This window comes from Ahaetulla prasina, chromosome 3 (genome assembly GCF_028640845.1).
Source record: "Ahaetulla prasina isolate Xishuangbanna chromosome 3, ASM2864084v1, whole genome shotgun sequence".
Lineage (NCBI taxonomy): Eukaryota > Metazoa > Chordata > Lepidosauria > Squamata > Colubridae > Ahaetulla > Ahaetulla prasina.
In genome coordinates this window covers 100,738,858-100,755,316 of record NC_080541.1, presented here as the reverse complement: position 1 = coordinate 100,755,316, position 16,459 = coordinate 100,738,858, and the positions used below count along the sequence as shown (strand labels likewise).

The 16,459-nt window shown below is 35.3% G+C and overlaps 1 protein-coding gene across 1 annotated transcript in view; it reads right to left on the bottom strand.

Moving 5' to 3' along the window:
- The window catches only part of GABBR2 (gamma-aminobutyric acid type B receptor subunit 2), a 414,031-nt gene that overhangs the window by 312,495 nt on the left and 85,077 nt on the right, over positions 1–16,459 (bottom strand). Inside the window, exon 3 of the mRNA XM_058177216.1 lies at positions 2,935–3,105. Within this exon, the coding sequence (XP_058033199.1) occupies positions 2,935–3,105 (171 nt within the window). The remainder of the gene's footprint in view (positions 1–2,934; positions 3,106–16,459) is intronic.

Genomic DNA, 16,459 nt, shown 5'->3' with positions numbered 1-16,459 from the left:
CAGTAATCTCATCTCAAATCTACAGTAGAACACATTCAGATCATCTGCCAGTTGCTGATTCTCTTCAGTAAGCGAGAGAGATCTGCTCTAGCCATTCTTCAGGCTTTGCCACACATTTGCTGGTTCATTTGGTGCGAACTGATTCCTCAGCTTTTCAGAGTAGCTTCTCTTTGCTGCCCTGATCTCTAGACATAGAATAGAATAGGAAGGAACCTTTGAAGTCTTCTAGTCCATACCCTTGCTTGAGCAGGAAACTCTATATCATTTCACACAAATTGTTGTCCAGTCTCTTTCTGAATACTTCCAGTGATGGCGCACCCACAACTTCTGAAGGCAAGCTATTCCATTGGTTGCTTGCTCTCACCATTAGGAAATTTCTCCTTAGTTCTAACTCCTTGGTTAGTTTCTTTTAATATCCCTTGTTAATATATTCCTGGTCTGATTGTATAGCACCCTGTCTGTATTCCTGTAGGTTTCCTCTTTGGAACAACAAAGTTGCTTGAGCTTAGCTGTGAACCAAGGTTTATTATTACTATATATGCACAAACTCTTGGTCAGAACACACATGTCCTCACAGCAATTAACATATGATCTCACAGTAGCAGTGAGTTCATCCAAGTCTGCTAAAGCAGCTTCAAGACAAGCCTGTAACTCCAACTTTACCTCCTCAGTCCAGGACTTCACTGTTTTGACCACAAGTTTTACAGCTTTAAGTTGCTGTCTATAAACAGGTACAAGATGAACCGAACAATGACCAGTGGCCCAGAGCTGCTCTTGGCAAAGATTATTAAGCATATTTTAACATGATGTAGCAGTAGTCTAAAATGTTTTTGCCTCTAGTGAGACAGCTGACATGCTGAGTGTATCTGGGCAGCTAGTATATGGTAGGATATACTAGACTAATAATAGAAAATGTATTTTTTTTTTAATGGATATATTTTAGAAGGGCTGTTGTCAGAATATAAGCATCTCTCTTTGAATTATTTTTTTTTCTCCCCTGCATTTGACTGGAGGAGTCATCCCAATATAAGTTGGTCATATATCTTTAAAGATTTGTAGCAAGAGAATATAAGTATCATTCTGCAAAGAACATTATCTTAGCGTAGATTTTTCTCCATTATTAATTTGATTGAATAAAGAATCTTATGTTCCTTATTTGCATTTATGTATATGTCTTGTTCAGTATATCAATTTTCAACAAAAATACATCTCGCACCTAAGCTGAATGTTTTGGCCAAAATTATAATTGATGGGTAGTTAGTAGGAAAAAAAGCTATTTAAATTAATTTCTACACTATCAATCTTTCAAAAATCTCAAACACAAACACACAAAAATCAAAAGATAAAACTTCTGCCTTGCACTAATATGTTCAGCTTCATACTTGCACCAACAGTATACGCAAAGAAATGAGAGGAAAATTCTTCTAACTCAGGAACCATAGAAAGATATAATTCAACAAGTACATCCACAATTCAGTTCATTCAAATACAGCCCAAGCAATATAACGTATAAGGAAATTAAAAAAGAATTTTTTAGACCTTGGCAAGTGGGACTACAGTTCATTACAATTGGTAACACCTGAGCATTTGTTTATTTCTCTGAGGATATGAAAAACTGCAGAAGAGAGACTACACTGAGAAAATAGAACATCGGCTATTTATAGAACACAGAATAAAACGTAGAATGTAGGCTGGAGATTCTAAAGAAAAAGCGAAATATACTCCAGTAATTATTGGACCCAATGGAATATTAACAATATTCATTCTTGGCACTCAAAAATGAGGCTAAATATATTAATGCAAAAATTCTACATGATAAGGTTGTAGGTATGATAAACTATAAACTGAAAGTTAAATAGGAATTTCATCAGAATCAAAATTTAATCAGAATATCACCAGGTACTGTGGCAGAGGAAATAATTGCATATTTTAAAAATACACTTTAAATTAGCCTAGTTCATTTCATCAGATTTCTAATGCATTATGAAATTAGTGAAATTTAGATGTGATTGTATAAATGACAGTCATTTATGTTATATAAGGTGTTACTTCTAAATGTTTTAACCTATTTCATCCATTTAACAATTATTTTTATTTATTATTCCATTTTAGATTACTTATTTATTTTAAACCTGGAAAAATATTCCACTAGCATTCCACCAAGCATTCCACTGTGGTGGCGCAATGGTTAAAATGCAGTATTGCTGGCTACATCTCCTGATGCCAGCTGCCAGCAGCTGGGCAGTTTGATTCTCACCAGTTCAAGGTTGACTCAGCCTTCCATCCTTCCAAGGTCAGTAAAATGAGGACCCAGACTGTTGAGGACAATACACTGACTCTGTAAACCACTCAGAGAGGGCTGTAAAGCACTATGAAGTGGTATACAAGTCTAAGTGCTATTGCTACTTTAATCTATCAGATAAATTCTATCAAGCATGTTGTTTGTCAAATTATATTTTTTGCCCTGCTGGATTATTCTTGTTTCAGCTTTGACCTTGGAAAATCCAAATTTAGAATTGGACAGTAAGTACTAAGATACAAATTTTACCTGATAATCTATCAGTAACATTGATATTTATTCTTAAATTTAACAAAATAATATAACAATGATAGGTATCTGCGTATCCAAGCTTCCCTGCTATGGAATCTAAATTCTTTGAGCAAATAAATAACTCTTAGCAGACAAAATAGTAGAGAATCACTGAGACAGGTTAGATTAAAAATGTTTGTAACAAGCTTCAAAGATAAAATATCTGCTTCAGAAATGATCTTCGGAAAATGTATATGCAATTTCTGCTGGTTCAGCTATTGGTTAATTATGAATTATTTTAGAAATGTTTCTTAGTTCCCACTATTAATTTCACTTTATATCAAAAACATGCCGTATTTGCAACCAACTCCAACTTCAGTGAGAAGATATTAAACTGCTCTTACCTCAGAAAATCTTCGTATATCTTGGGTCAAAGTTCCTACTCTTTTCCATTTATAATGCTTGAGCAACTTTAAAATTGCCGGGTTCACAGCATTATCGGATGGCACTGTCCGGAAGAAATAAGGATATTTTTTCTTATCTGCTAATTCTGGTGTTGTTGCTGCAAACGAGAGCTGTAAGATAAAACAATTGTTGTAGTTGTTAAAAAATTCAGTATTATCTATTAATCTAAAATTTGCTGTGCTATAGTAAATTAAGAAAAGAACAGGGATATGTCTATATTCTTCTGTTACAAAATAAATAGTATTTTTTTTAAAAAAAACAAGTTTTATTACAATTTTTCTTCCATGATACATATTTTATGAACAGAGCGTTAACCAGGTCACATCTTATACATAATCATAATTTTAATATATTCTAATCTTCCTATTTTTTCAGTATTCATCTCTTTTATATAATCCTTTATTGCAAAATTAAACATTTTTCACCATATCTTATTATTTCAGCTTCTGCCATATTATTCTTTTTCCACAATTCTTTATCATTTTCAATTTTTACACATAAATAACATCACTTTACACCCTATATTTCTCCTCTCTTGCAATTACATCAGTTATTTGCCATATTTCTTCATTTCTGGAAGCATCTCTCAAATTCCCCCTTCCCAATCATTAGCATTTTGAATTTTCATCCTAATTTACATTGTTATCAAAATTAGTAATGTTATTGAATTACTTATTTTCACATTCCCATCTACTGAATTTTATCTTAAACAAGTGCTATTCATTCATCTTTACAAAATAATCACTTTCATGACTTTGTTATTCCAGTTTCAACATTATTATTCTCTTTACATACTTCTTTATCATTTCATGTTCAATTCTTTCATATAAACAACATCACAATGCCCCCTATAATTCTTCTCTCTTACAAGTAAATAACATTTTAAATTCCACTCTAACTTAAAAGATTATCAAAATTATTAATATTATTATATTATCTACTTTTCCATTCCCATTTACTGATCTATCTTGTTATATATATTTACTAATATTTACCCCATTATCATTTCTCCCTTCTGATAGCATTATTCATCTTTATCCATCATCTCTCAATCTTTTTAGAATCCCATTTTTTAATGATTTTTTGCTCAGCCTTTTTATCTTGCTCTGACTTCTCAATCCTTTTTTTATTTTTATATTTGTTACATTTTATCTTCCTAATTTCCTAAAAATTCCTTTTATCTCTTTTTGTTGTACTGTTTGAGCTTCCCTCACCAAGATTTTCTCTTGTCTCTTTCAAATATTTCCCTTTTAACTATTTCTTTTTTAGGAGGAATTTTCCCCATTTCCTCTCTACTCTTTCTACATTACAAAAAAATTCTGTGATATTGTCTACCTGATTCTTATTTAATACTTCTCTTGTATTTTCTTAACTTCTTGCATCTCATTTAAATTTTGCTAGATCCTCTTCACTTTCCTTTTCTATATATTTCAACAATTTTTTTGTTTCGTTGCTGGCTATCACTCATATTTTTGAACATCAGAAGTAGCTGTTCATACATCCACAACTTGATTTTGTAACAATTTAAAAAAATATTAAAACCTCCTCAATTATATCTTTTCACAATTAGCCAAAGTTTAAAGTCTATTTAATTTTCTTGTTTCTCCTCTTCCTTTCTTCTTCAATTATTCCTCTTTTCTTCAGAAGCAAGATGTTCTTCTAAATTAATAATCCAATTCCAGAAATAATCAAATCCAATTAAAAGGCTGTCTTCCAAGAGAGAAGGGGAAAAAACCAAAATGCAAATGCAAAACACAGTCATTACTTAAATGTTCTCACAGTGTCCAAATTATCTTCTTCTATATGGCCAAGGTCGAGGTTTCCAGCTGCTACTACTTTTTTGTCTAAGTAAAGTATTACAGTACTTTTTTTTCCTCCAGTAGATGGCACTCTCCATTTTTATTCCATACAAAATAGTCTATTAAAACCAGCTAATTGTCAAAGTATCCAGGGGTTTTAAAGCACTCATACAAAATGCTATTTTCTCCCGAAAATCTTTTTTTTTTCCTTTTAAGATGTTTTGCTTTTCCCAATTTTCCAAGTATAGGACTTCTTCTTGGGCTTTTTGTATTAAAGGCCCTGCTGGGGTTTTTTTCCACGTGTGTATTTTCTTTTTCCAAATGCCAGATAGCCGCTAATCCAAGTTCAGGAATTTTTTTTAAAACTCCAGTTTCAATCTTTCCTTTAAGTATAAATTGGCAATTATCTCATCCAGTTCTAGCACTCCATCCAAACACAGCTCCAGCTTAATTCTTGGGTCCGGTTGTCCCAGCTTCAAGGTGGCCACCAGAAGATGGCCGCCACCCCCGCTGCAGATCGGGAGTGCTGTTGCCAGTTCCTCACAGTCCATGAAACGCTTCTCCTTTCTTCACTGTCCCTACAAGACGGCTATGGCCTGAAAGCCTCCCAGCAGTGGTTTGTCCAGCTGGATTTCACTGGGCTCATTAGAGCCCGCTATTTTCCAGTCCGTTCCCACCACAACGTCAAACCGCAGAAGTCAAAATAAATAGTAATGTTGATGGGATACTAAAATGAATCCACATTGCTAAAAATAATTTCATAATCAGAAAAAAATTGGTAATAGTTAGCAGTCTATAGAGCAATCTGGATTGACAATGATACAGAAGGAATGAATGGTAAAATGGCAACTTTATTTCCAATATATTGTTAATATTTTGAGGTTGTAAATACAAATTCTCTGAATTGCAAGTAGTATGTTATTTTTATATTCCATGATTTTTTAATATTTTTTTAATTTGCATTTATATCCCGCCCTTCTCCGAAGATTCAGGGCGGCTTACACTATGTCAAGCAATAGTCCTCATCCATTTGTATATTATATACAAGTCAACTTATTGCCCCCAACAATCTGGGTCCTCATTTTACCTACCTTATAAAGGATGGAAGGCTGAGTCAACCTTGGGCCTGGTGGGGCTTGAACCTGCAGTAATTGCAAGCAGCTGCTGTTAATAACAGACTGTCTTAGCAGTCTGAGCCACTCAAGGACCCTCAAGATACATTATTAGCAGGTACATATATAGACAAATCTAACCCATAATGGGTTAAATTATCAGCTTTAGAATTTAGCCAGAATTAATTATATTTGTTATTTGGCTGAAACCATTCACTTCCTGGTGGGGTCCCCAGTGGGGTGAGGGCTGGTTCTGGTGTGAAATATCTTGAATGGTATAGTCCTGGAATCCAGTTATGGCCTGATGTTCTATCAAGAAATGGATCAGATGCAAGAAGTGAGGATACTTTCAAAAGTGTCCTATTAGAGAATCTACAGGTCATATTCATACAGTCCTACCAGACATAGAGGGCTGTTATCTAAATAGGTAACAATCAGTTTCCACCATAATTAATCATAGCTACCATTCAGTCACACGACAGCAAGACGATAATACAGAGATGCAAACACGTGCCTATAATACATAGATGAGACATAGGTAAGACTTCAAACCCTTAGAAAAAATCCACAAAGGTCCAAACAACAACTAGTTTTCATGATGTGAATTGGCTAAACATATAACTTTATAAACATATAAAGGGAAATTAAGACGGTTATCAAGATCCTGATGATTATCTTTTTGCTTCTGCTGTATGTAATATTAGATAATAATCTCAATTAATTTCATATTAATGTTTTGCAAAATATATTTTGACACTTTACTGAGAATAAAATTCTGCAGAGACTATGGGCATCTTCTATAAGCATATTTATCTCAGCCCTGGAGAAGATAATAGGGCCTGAATCTGAAACATTTTTAGTGACAAGCTTCTGCCCTACTGTACTATGACAACATTATAATGTTATTGAATAAAATTTCTTCTCTTCAGGGAGATTTCCCCCCCCCCAATTCCTGGACATTTCCTGCAATTCCCAAAGCTTATCCAGAAAGTAGTGATACTATTCTGAATACCCTGAAAATTTCATTTACCCACTGATTGCACTGTTAATTCAAGACTGTTATATTCGATGTATATCCATTTCCTTAAGCCTAGAACAGGGGTGAAATCCAGCAGGTTCTGACAGGTTCTGGAGAACCGGTAGCGAAAATTTTGAGTAGTTCAGAGAACTGGCAAATACCAACTCTGACTGGCCCCAGAGTGGGACAGGAATGGGGATTTTGCAGTATCCTTCCCTTGCCATGCCCACCAAGCCATGCCCACCAAGCCACACCCACAGAACCGGTAGTAAAAAAATTTGAATTTCACCACTGTCCTAGAAGACTCCTTTGAGCCATTCTGACCATGCAACATTTCAGAGTCTAAGAAGCAGAAGAAATGACAGGAGGAAAGAAAGCTATGCAAACAGATCGTCCAAACCTGTTCCCACCATCAAATAGGAAAAAACAGTGACTTCATTCATTCCCTTAAGTCCTTCAACCAAGACATAATATGATGAATGTGCAACCTATCGATGGATTTTTTTTTAACTTCAACAATCTTTATCAAACTCTAAAGTATTTGGTTGGCTATTTGTTTATTTTACTTTAAGTCCACATCCCAAATTTATTTTGGTGAAGTCAAGGCAGCATACAAAATCCATACATTTAAACATTTCTTTGTTAACCTGTTATTTAAATTCACACTAATTTTTTAAACTTTAAATTCCACTGCTGACTTTGTAACACTAATAAAAGCCTCTTATGAATATACCATCAATGTTACAATAGTGATTTTTTACACATGGGATAAATAGAAATGGGTAATTATTTAAGATGAATAAATTGTAATTTTATTTAAAATTAAATGTCATTAATAACCTATGATATTTCAATGAAATTATATCCTTAACAAACTTAATGAACGTAAGCAAAGCTAATTTTCTTTCACTCTAGTTAGCTCTTTTTAGTTTTTAGTTCTGTAAAAGAAATCAAAATCCAGAGGGAGAACTTTAAGTATTTTCTTTTCTTTTGGAAGGATATCAGATTGAATACAGCTCCATTCTTATTCAAATTGACCTTTGACATTTTGAGTCCTATTTTCTTCCTCAGACTCACTACAGCACTCTGTAAAACTTTCATCAGGACATGAAAAAAGATAAAATAAAAGATAGCAGTTGTCTTTCCTGGAGACCTTCTCTTTCTTGCTGCCAAAAGCTTTTGCTGCCAAAAGCTAGCGTGAAACTGCTTCTAAACTCCTGTCAAGAGCTATTCTCTTGCTTCTTCCTAGAATCCTCTTAGCATACTCTCTACTTACAATAAGACCACACATTTTCAACTAACCCAGTTTGAATTCTCTATTTATCCAATCATCTGGAAGTTCAAGAGCCTATAAATATTGTATTTTTCGGAGTATAAGATGCACCTTTTTACCCGTAAAAGGGGGTGAAAATTTGGGTTTGTTTATACACCGAATGTAGCCCCCCACCCACCCACTGGCCCCCACCCTTTGGCCTCTGCCTCCCAGCAATTTACCTCCTTGCAGCAATCAGCAAGAAGAAAACAGCTCATTTCAGCTTCAGCACAGCCTAATAAGCATAAGTTGATTGTCCGGTGGATCGGCCTCCCAACTCTCAGCTGTTTCAGGCTGCAGGGATTGTCACTATAGTGTACATGTAAACATCTTTGTAGTCATCACTGTTTTTTTTTAATTTCAGAAGTTTTATTTTGTTTAAATTTTTTTTATAAAGTAGTTCAAAAGATATAAGTAAAGTTTTATATGATTCTGCTTTTTTTTCTGAAAGAAACGTAAAATAAAAGATGTTTAATGTTCTCAGGCATTTCTTTAAAATAATTTTTTGTCTAGTTTTAGGGCAACCAAACTAAATTACTAAATATTCATGTTTTTAATAGAGATTATACTGGTTGAAGTTTATTCAACCACTTGAATAACCACTTGAATACAACCACTTAAATAATTGCTATAGACATTGAGGTGCTGCAAAACTGTATTTAATATTTCATCAATAATCAAATGTGTAACTTTGTGAAAAAAGCAATTTAATTAACCACTGCTAATCATTTATTAATATGACAACAATTTAAGAACTTAATCAAGGAGGCTTTTAAAATTAATCTCTTTTACTGAAAACCAAAGATATAATTTTTGTTCAAATTATTACATATGATTTTAATTCATATTTAGGATGAAAATGTCCAACTATAAGACTTATGCTTTAACCCTTTGTGTTAGCAATTTCTGATTAAATATATTCACAGCAGTTAAACATCTATGAAAAAACAGGCTCCAAGAAAGAAATACATTTAAATTGCCAGTTTATTTTCTACATCTTCTCATTTCATTCATATTAATGGTTTTATACTAAAGGCATGACTTTCAAAGAATTATTTGCTAACTAGCTCACTGTTTTCACAATACTTGCAATGTAGTTTTTGCCCTGGAAATGAAGCTTTTTTCCCCTCACTCAATAATATTATCATGTCATTCTGTAATATCTGGACTGGCCCATCAGTTAGATTAAAACAAGAAACAAAGCAAAAGCCAGAAAATAGTTCAAAGAACTGACAATGCATCAAGAGTTATTAAGGACAAATTGAGAAGATGTTAAACTGACTGAGCCAGGAGAGTAGGAACTTCTGCTAAAACTGAGAATAATCTGATTCAGCCTTCCTCACTTTGTGTGGCATGTTGCACCTGCCAAACCCAAAATATCTTTCAGATAATTATTAAAATTACATGTGGATGTGGGGCAGAGAAAAAAGAAAAAAAGGAAAGAAACATTTAAAATAAGAATAAAATTGTTGAAACCAGTGCTAGAAGGTTATATTATCTTTATGGGACATTGTATGACCATTGTTCTAAAATGGCTACTATAGGATTGGATTATTCATAAAATGGCTACTGTGATAAGCACAGCCAGTCCAAATGCATGCAAATACCATAATGCAAATTAATAATAATGCTTCCTGTATCCTTCCTACGTTTTCTCTAGACAGAATGAAGGTACCTAAAGAGATGGAGGCAACTTGGATTCCTTTGTCCAATAGCTCTTTTGGATATGTCATGAGGCAAGTGTTCCCCTATTGCTTCATCCACAATCAGAATACTATCTAAGGTTTTTTTAAAAAAAAAATATTTGGAACTATTGGTAGATGCTTTTCAGGCATTCTCTCAACTCAAGGGTAAGAAAACAAACAAGCAAATTACTGCAAATTCAAGGCAATGCCCTATGATCTCCTGGCAATTTCAACTTGGATGAAACCTTGAGGACTGAATAATAGTATAGCTTTATAGTGTCCTGATCTAGGAAAAGCTGCAAGTGGTACAACAGACATAACTGTGCAAAGGCTCACTGGGGCATAACTTTCATATGCTGTTCATGCAGAAGCTATAAACCAAGGTGTCTTTCCAAACTGGGAGCCAACTCTTTCCAGGGGTGGATAACTTACCCCAACTTCAGAATAGAATATTATAAAGCAATCACAGCTGAAGCCATGCAGGGGTATATTCATTGCTAGGATATAATTCTGAAAAGCTTTAGCTGTCATCAGCTATTATTGTTGCTGTTATTGTTAGCCATTCATTTCAATGAGTAACTTCTGGATTTCCAATTCCATTGTCTCCACTTTCAGGAGCTGGAAGGCTTTTTTCCTAGTTCAATGTCCAATTCAGTCAGACAATCTGGGGTCTGTATCAATTTATTTAGGGCTAATATTTGATTTTTTAAAATGCTAAATTAATCAGCTTTGTACTCTTCTAAAGATGATGTGAATCTGGTCAAATTCCAAAACACAGCAAGAAGATTCTGGAATATTGGTGTTGTGATAGAGAGCAACCTCACTATCAAATCTTAAAATTCCATCTGCATACCCTTCATTTCAAGAAAATAATTTGAAAAAAATTGTCTTAATGAATTGATAAAATAAATGCAGGATAAACAAACTGCTGCTTTAATTAATGATCACTCGTTCCATGAGTGAAGTTATGACAGTACTGAAGGAGGGAACCTATAACCATTCCTGAATTGGTACAGGCCAGAGGTGGGTTTCAGCAGGTTCTGACCAGTTCTGGAGAATCGGTAGCGGAAATTTTGAGTAGTTCGGAGAACCGGTAGTAAACATTCTGACTGGCCCCGCCCCCATCTATTCTCTGCCTCCCAAGTCCCAGCTGATCAGGAGGAAATGGAGATTTTACAGTATCCTTGCCCTGGAGTGGGGGGAGGGAATGGAGATTTAACAGCATCCTTCCCCTGCCACACCCACCAAGCCATGCCACGCCCATCAAGACACGCTTACAGAACCGGTAGTAAAAAATGTTGAAACCCACCACTGGTACAGACATCTAGCACCCCCATGGTCATGTGATTGTGATTTGAGTGCTTGGTAACCAGAATGCAATTACAACTGCACAGAGTTCCCCCCCCCCTCGCCCTTACGTAATTGCCATTTGCAACCTTCACTGCTGCCTTTCAACAAGCAAAACCAATGAGAAAGCCAGCACAACATCATAAATGGCAATCACATGATATCATGTCTAACAAACATGTGGCAAGGCACTTGGAACTGCTAAAACTCTCACTGTATGTCAGCATGATCATTTGACATTATGCTTTACAACTATGTTGCTTACCAACAAGTTTACAGGTCCCAATTACTGTAGTTAAGCAAGGATTACATGTACATCTCTCTGCTTTCAGGGTATGAAAGTACATACAATTTTTTTATCAATATGCCCAATTTTGCCATGAAGTCAACTAGAAATTGCAAAAGACCCAACACCTGTCATTAGATGTCCTTCATGAAAAAAAGCTTTTTTTAAAATGACAGTCAACTAAACAATGCTCAGAATTCTCCTACTGAAATGGAAACTTGAAAATGTTCATCTTGGCCAACTTTTGCTCATTCAACATGATCCTGCGACTTCCATGTATGTATGGCTGTGCAGAGTTTCAGCGCAGCACTTTAACAGAGATTCACATAAAACAGGACTGCAAAGTTGTAACCTCTTTCTCTACATCTGAAAACATTCTACTGTTTCTTCACATTGCATTAAGTTTGAGACCTCTGTCACATTCAAAGGCAGGTAGTGCCTTCGGTTAGCTTCTCGAAATGTTGAAAAAGGCCTTGAGGAACAGCCTTGATGGGCACCTTGCTAAGGTAAATTGCAACAGCCTTACATACAACATATATCTCTCCAAGGAAAACAAGACTCAGCTAAAAGGTTTGGAAATGTCTTGTGTGCAATCTATCAGACTGCACAGACTCAAAGGTCTTAATTCTTCCCTGAACCAACTGCATTTTATGTCTCAAGTCCTGTTGTCACAATAACAGAAGGAAACATCCTTTTAAATCATGTTAAGTACAGGGCTGTATTTAGTATACGAACACCTATTCTTCTGCAGGTAAAATAAGAGGAAAGTTTAATTACCCTTAAATGCAATTTGTCTCTCACAGTTGTTCTTAACACTCACACTTAGTATTACACAAGGCTATCAGCTGATATCTTTAGAGCTGAGCACTTGCAAGTGCAACAACAGCTGTGGCAATAACTGCTTTATAATCACAATTGGGCAGCCATGTCAGCTTCATACCTCTAATTTATGTTACAAGTATTTAGAATAGATACATGAAAATGAGTGATCAGTAAAGAATTGAATGTATGGAAATGCTTCCTCTAAATACTGTATGTGGTGGGTATTCAGTGTTGTTTTTTTGCAAATCAGAACACTCAGTTGGAAATAAACATTGGAGATTTTTGTACACAAGCAATATTATTGTGTAAGCACTGTATATGTAATATAATTCAAAAATACTTTGCAGGAATGATAGAACAAACCTGTTACAGCAGAAGTAACCAGTCAGACTTTTCCGCCATTCCACCTTTGAGACAAGCAAAAATCAAATGGCAGGGGAAGGTTCACTTGTCAGCTTTTGCTTATTATAAAGAAGTTAAACAGAAACGGGAAACAAAACTGGGAATCCTAGTGGATATAACCAAGGCCTAGACTATGAATTATAAATCTGTGAAGATGACCTGATGATGTAGAAAACTATGTCACAATGTCAGAAATCAGAATACTTAGTTGGAGACTCCAGCTCCAATTAGTAACCTCTATTTCACCTGAGAGACACTCAGGGAACATCATACACTTTGCGCAATTTGTCCATGGGGAGGGAATAAAACATGCATTTTGGTATCATGGTACAAATCTGCTCCTTATGGACTTGTGCTTGTGACATTGTAGAGCATATGAAAAAGCAGAGTTTTTGTGCTGTGCTGTCACAGTGCACTTTTCATCATTTTAGAATTATCTTGATAATGAAAGGACACCTAGGCACGTTGTATTTTTATGTAGGAAACACATTAAGATATGTGGATATGAAAATGACAGCTCTACCCGATGCTTTCTTGTAGAAAAGCTTTCGCCAAATGTAACTTTCACAACACTGCATGATTAAGTACATATATTATAATTTGTTATTCTATTCGTGGAGCGAACGGCTTGTCCTTTTTTAAATTAATTACTTCATACATAAACTGAAAAGAACAAGTATTTGCTATACCTAAAAAAGAATCCTGAATTGTTTTCCAAATTATTAGGAGCACATGCATGATTGTTCAGACGACCCAAATGCTTTGCTTCAAAAGAAAGACCTCATCTGGTGTCACTTTTCTGAGATCTAAGAAAGAAGGAAATATGGACATAGAAACAAATTCTGTGTCTATCAAAATGCAAAAGAGAAAAATTGGTGTTCACAAACACCAGTGTTCATTCCCCTTCACAAAAGAAAACCAAACGAATGACCACTAGTATATTATATATCTGAAACCCCAACGTAAGACACGGCAGGAAGAGATTAAGTGGGAAACAACCTTAAGTCTCTAAGGAAGTTTATCTGTTTATAATTTCCAAAGGAAGGCAAGCAGTCTGGAGAAATTCCTGTACTACAGGTAGAACACAATAAAGTGATCAACTTGAACCTTTCAAATGTGATCTGAGTGCTTGTATGGACAAAAAGTTTCCTAAGCATATTTTCCAATAATATTTATCTAGAAAAAGGCCACTGAAATTCAGTAATGTTGATACTCCAATAACTTAGATTCATACCATTAAGAAAAAGCTACAATCTACAGGCAATATGCTATGCAGGCTATATTCCAGCGCTGGCTAACCTTTTCGGCATCAAGTGTTGAAATCAGAGCGCACGCAAACATGTGTGCCAGAAACCAGAAGAGCAGCTGCTGGTGCACATGTGCGTACCGGGAAAATTATCTTCTGGTTTCCAGCACACGCATGCGCACCTGGCGGCTGCTCTTCTAATTTCTGGCACACTTGCACAGGCAAAGACCAGCTGAGGTGCACATGCACATGCTGGAAACCAGAAGATCATCTTCCTGGAATGCACATATGCATCAGGCGGCTGCTCTTCCAGTTTCCGGCGCTCCCACATGCGAGAAGACCAGCTGGCCGGCACACCGGAACCCAAAAGAGCAATGGGCGATGGCTCACGTGCCCAGAGAGATGGCTCTGTGTGCCACTTTCGGCACATATGCTACAGATTCGCCATCACAGCTATATTCCATTAAGTAAAATAAACTGCGTTAACTTAAAATATAAATGTTAAGTTAATTATATTTAAAATTGCTCACCATAGTCCAAAGCATTGAAGAATTTGCCATTTTATAGAATAATCACTAATATAGATTTTTGTAAATCTGAACTAGGTCCAGAAATTCAATGCAACAAAATTTGAAAATTTTCATCTGAATATCTACAGTATAGTAATATTTTTCAACTGTACATGACTAGACTGTACAAAGTAGGTTAATTGACTATTAGACAGTTTAAATTAAATAAAGGGAGACCTTGCTAATGGTGACTCATGTATTAGTCATCTCCCACTGCAATATGCTCTACATAGGGCTGCTCTTGAAGAGCATTTTAAAGCTATGTCTGATCCAGAATGCAACAGTTTGGGCAATTTTATTATGTCTCTTGATGCATTCATATAACACTGCTGCTCTGTCACCTGTGTTGGCTCTCAGTACGCTTTTAAATCTAATCCAAGGTGTCCATTACTCTCTATAAATGCCGACATGGCATAGGAGCAGGTTGGTTTGCAGAAACAGGTGTTTCCACCTGTTTCCCATTGTTTTTGTTGCCATACCAGGTCTAGCAGGATATGCTTCAGGTCCTCTACATCAAACAATATTGGACCTGGGATCGTGCCTTATGTATAGCTGCATCTGCATCCACCCCCCAGATGTCTGGGTGACCTTGACCTTGTTAGCCTTTTGTGGCTTGGGGGATCTGCTTTAGGGAGGATGACAGCAGGCTAACAAAACGAATAATTCGAATGAAAAACTAAGAAAAAAATAAAGGAAAAAGAGCAAAAGCAAAAATGCAGAAATCAAAGCAAAGAATATTGAATTATTTTTGTTATTGTTTAACATTTTTTATTTCCGTTTAACATTTCACTAAATGTTATCACTTGACAACTGTTAGTGTCAAAGTTTAATCTGATGAAAAATATTTATCTTCCGTGGAAATTAATTCTTCTTTTCTTTTTCATCTCATCCAAAATAGCCTGCCTTTTCCCCTGACTGCTCTTTTTAAGTAAAGTATTACATTTATAAAATAGCTTATCATAAAAGCTTTCCTTGCATTGTTAAGTCTGTTCCCATATTTAAATAATTTTCCAAAAAGATCTACTAGTTTCTTTTTATAGTTCTTCACCTTTCCATTGCAATATTTCATTTAGTCTGTATCTGAAAGTAGCATTACATTGAGGGTTTTGATACTTTTCTCAGATGTTCTGACTAACTATGGGGAAATCATCCCATTCCCATTCCCCATCATACACCAATTTTCATAAGAAAAAGTATTAATTTCTCCATAAATCACTTTTAAAATGTTGCTTTATCCTCATTTGGGGCACAAATTCTCAAAAGCATAGTCTTATCATGCAACTTCAATCAAACGAATTACCATGCCCATAACTCAATAAAAGTTCTGGCTTTAGTTATTTATACAAAACAACTCAATTTCTTAAGAAAAGAAATTGTTAATCTTTTGTAAGATTTGAATATACCTCCAGGCTTTTGGGCAAGAGCAATCAGGCAAGCTCTGTGGGTGCTGTGTCTTTATTTGGGGGTTACTATTTAACAGTTTGAAAAATAAACTGGATTACACACTCGCCCTATCTGTGTTGAAGGTATAAAGTGCTATTAGAGATGGGGTATTTTGTAAATCAACGGCAAAACCAAGGTTAGTTCTACAATTTCTTGGAGAAGGAAAATATGTGTCTTTTGCTGTAATAGTTTTTGGAAGCTATTCCACAAAACTTTCAGACAACTACTTGTCCAGCTATTTGCAACAAGAATTGCCTTTGAGAGATTAAATGAGGAGGCTTAAATTGTTCTCAGTCTACAACTATGTAAATGACCGAGGCACAAAGAAGAGCACAACAAGATTTGTTATCTGGTATCTTCCACAACTAATGGAGAGCCTCAAAATTGAAGAGAATATCTGACATTTGGAAACTTTTCATTACA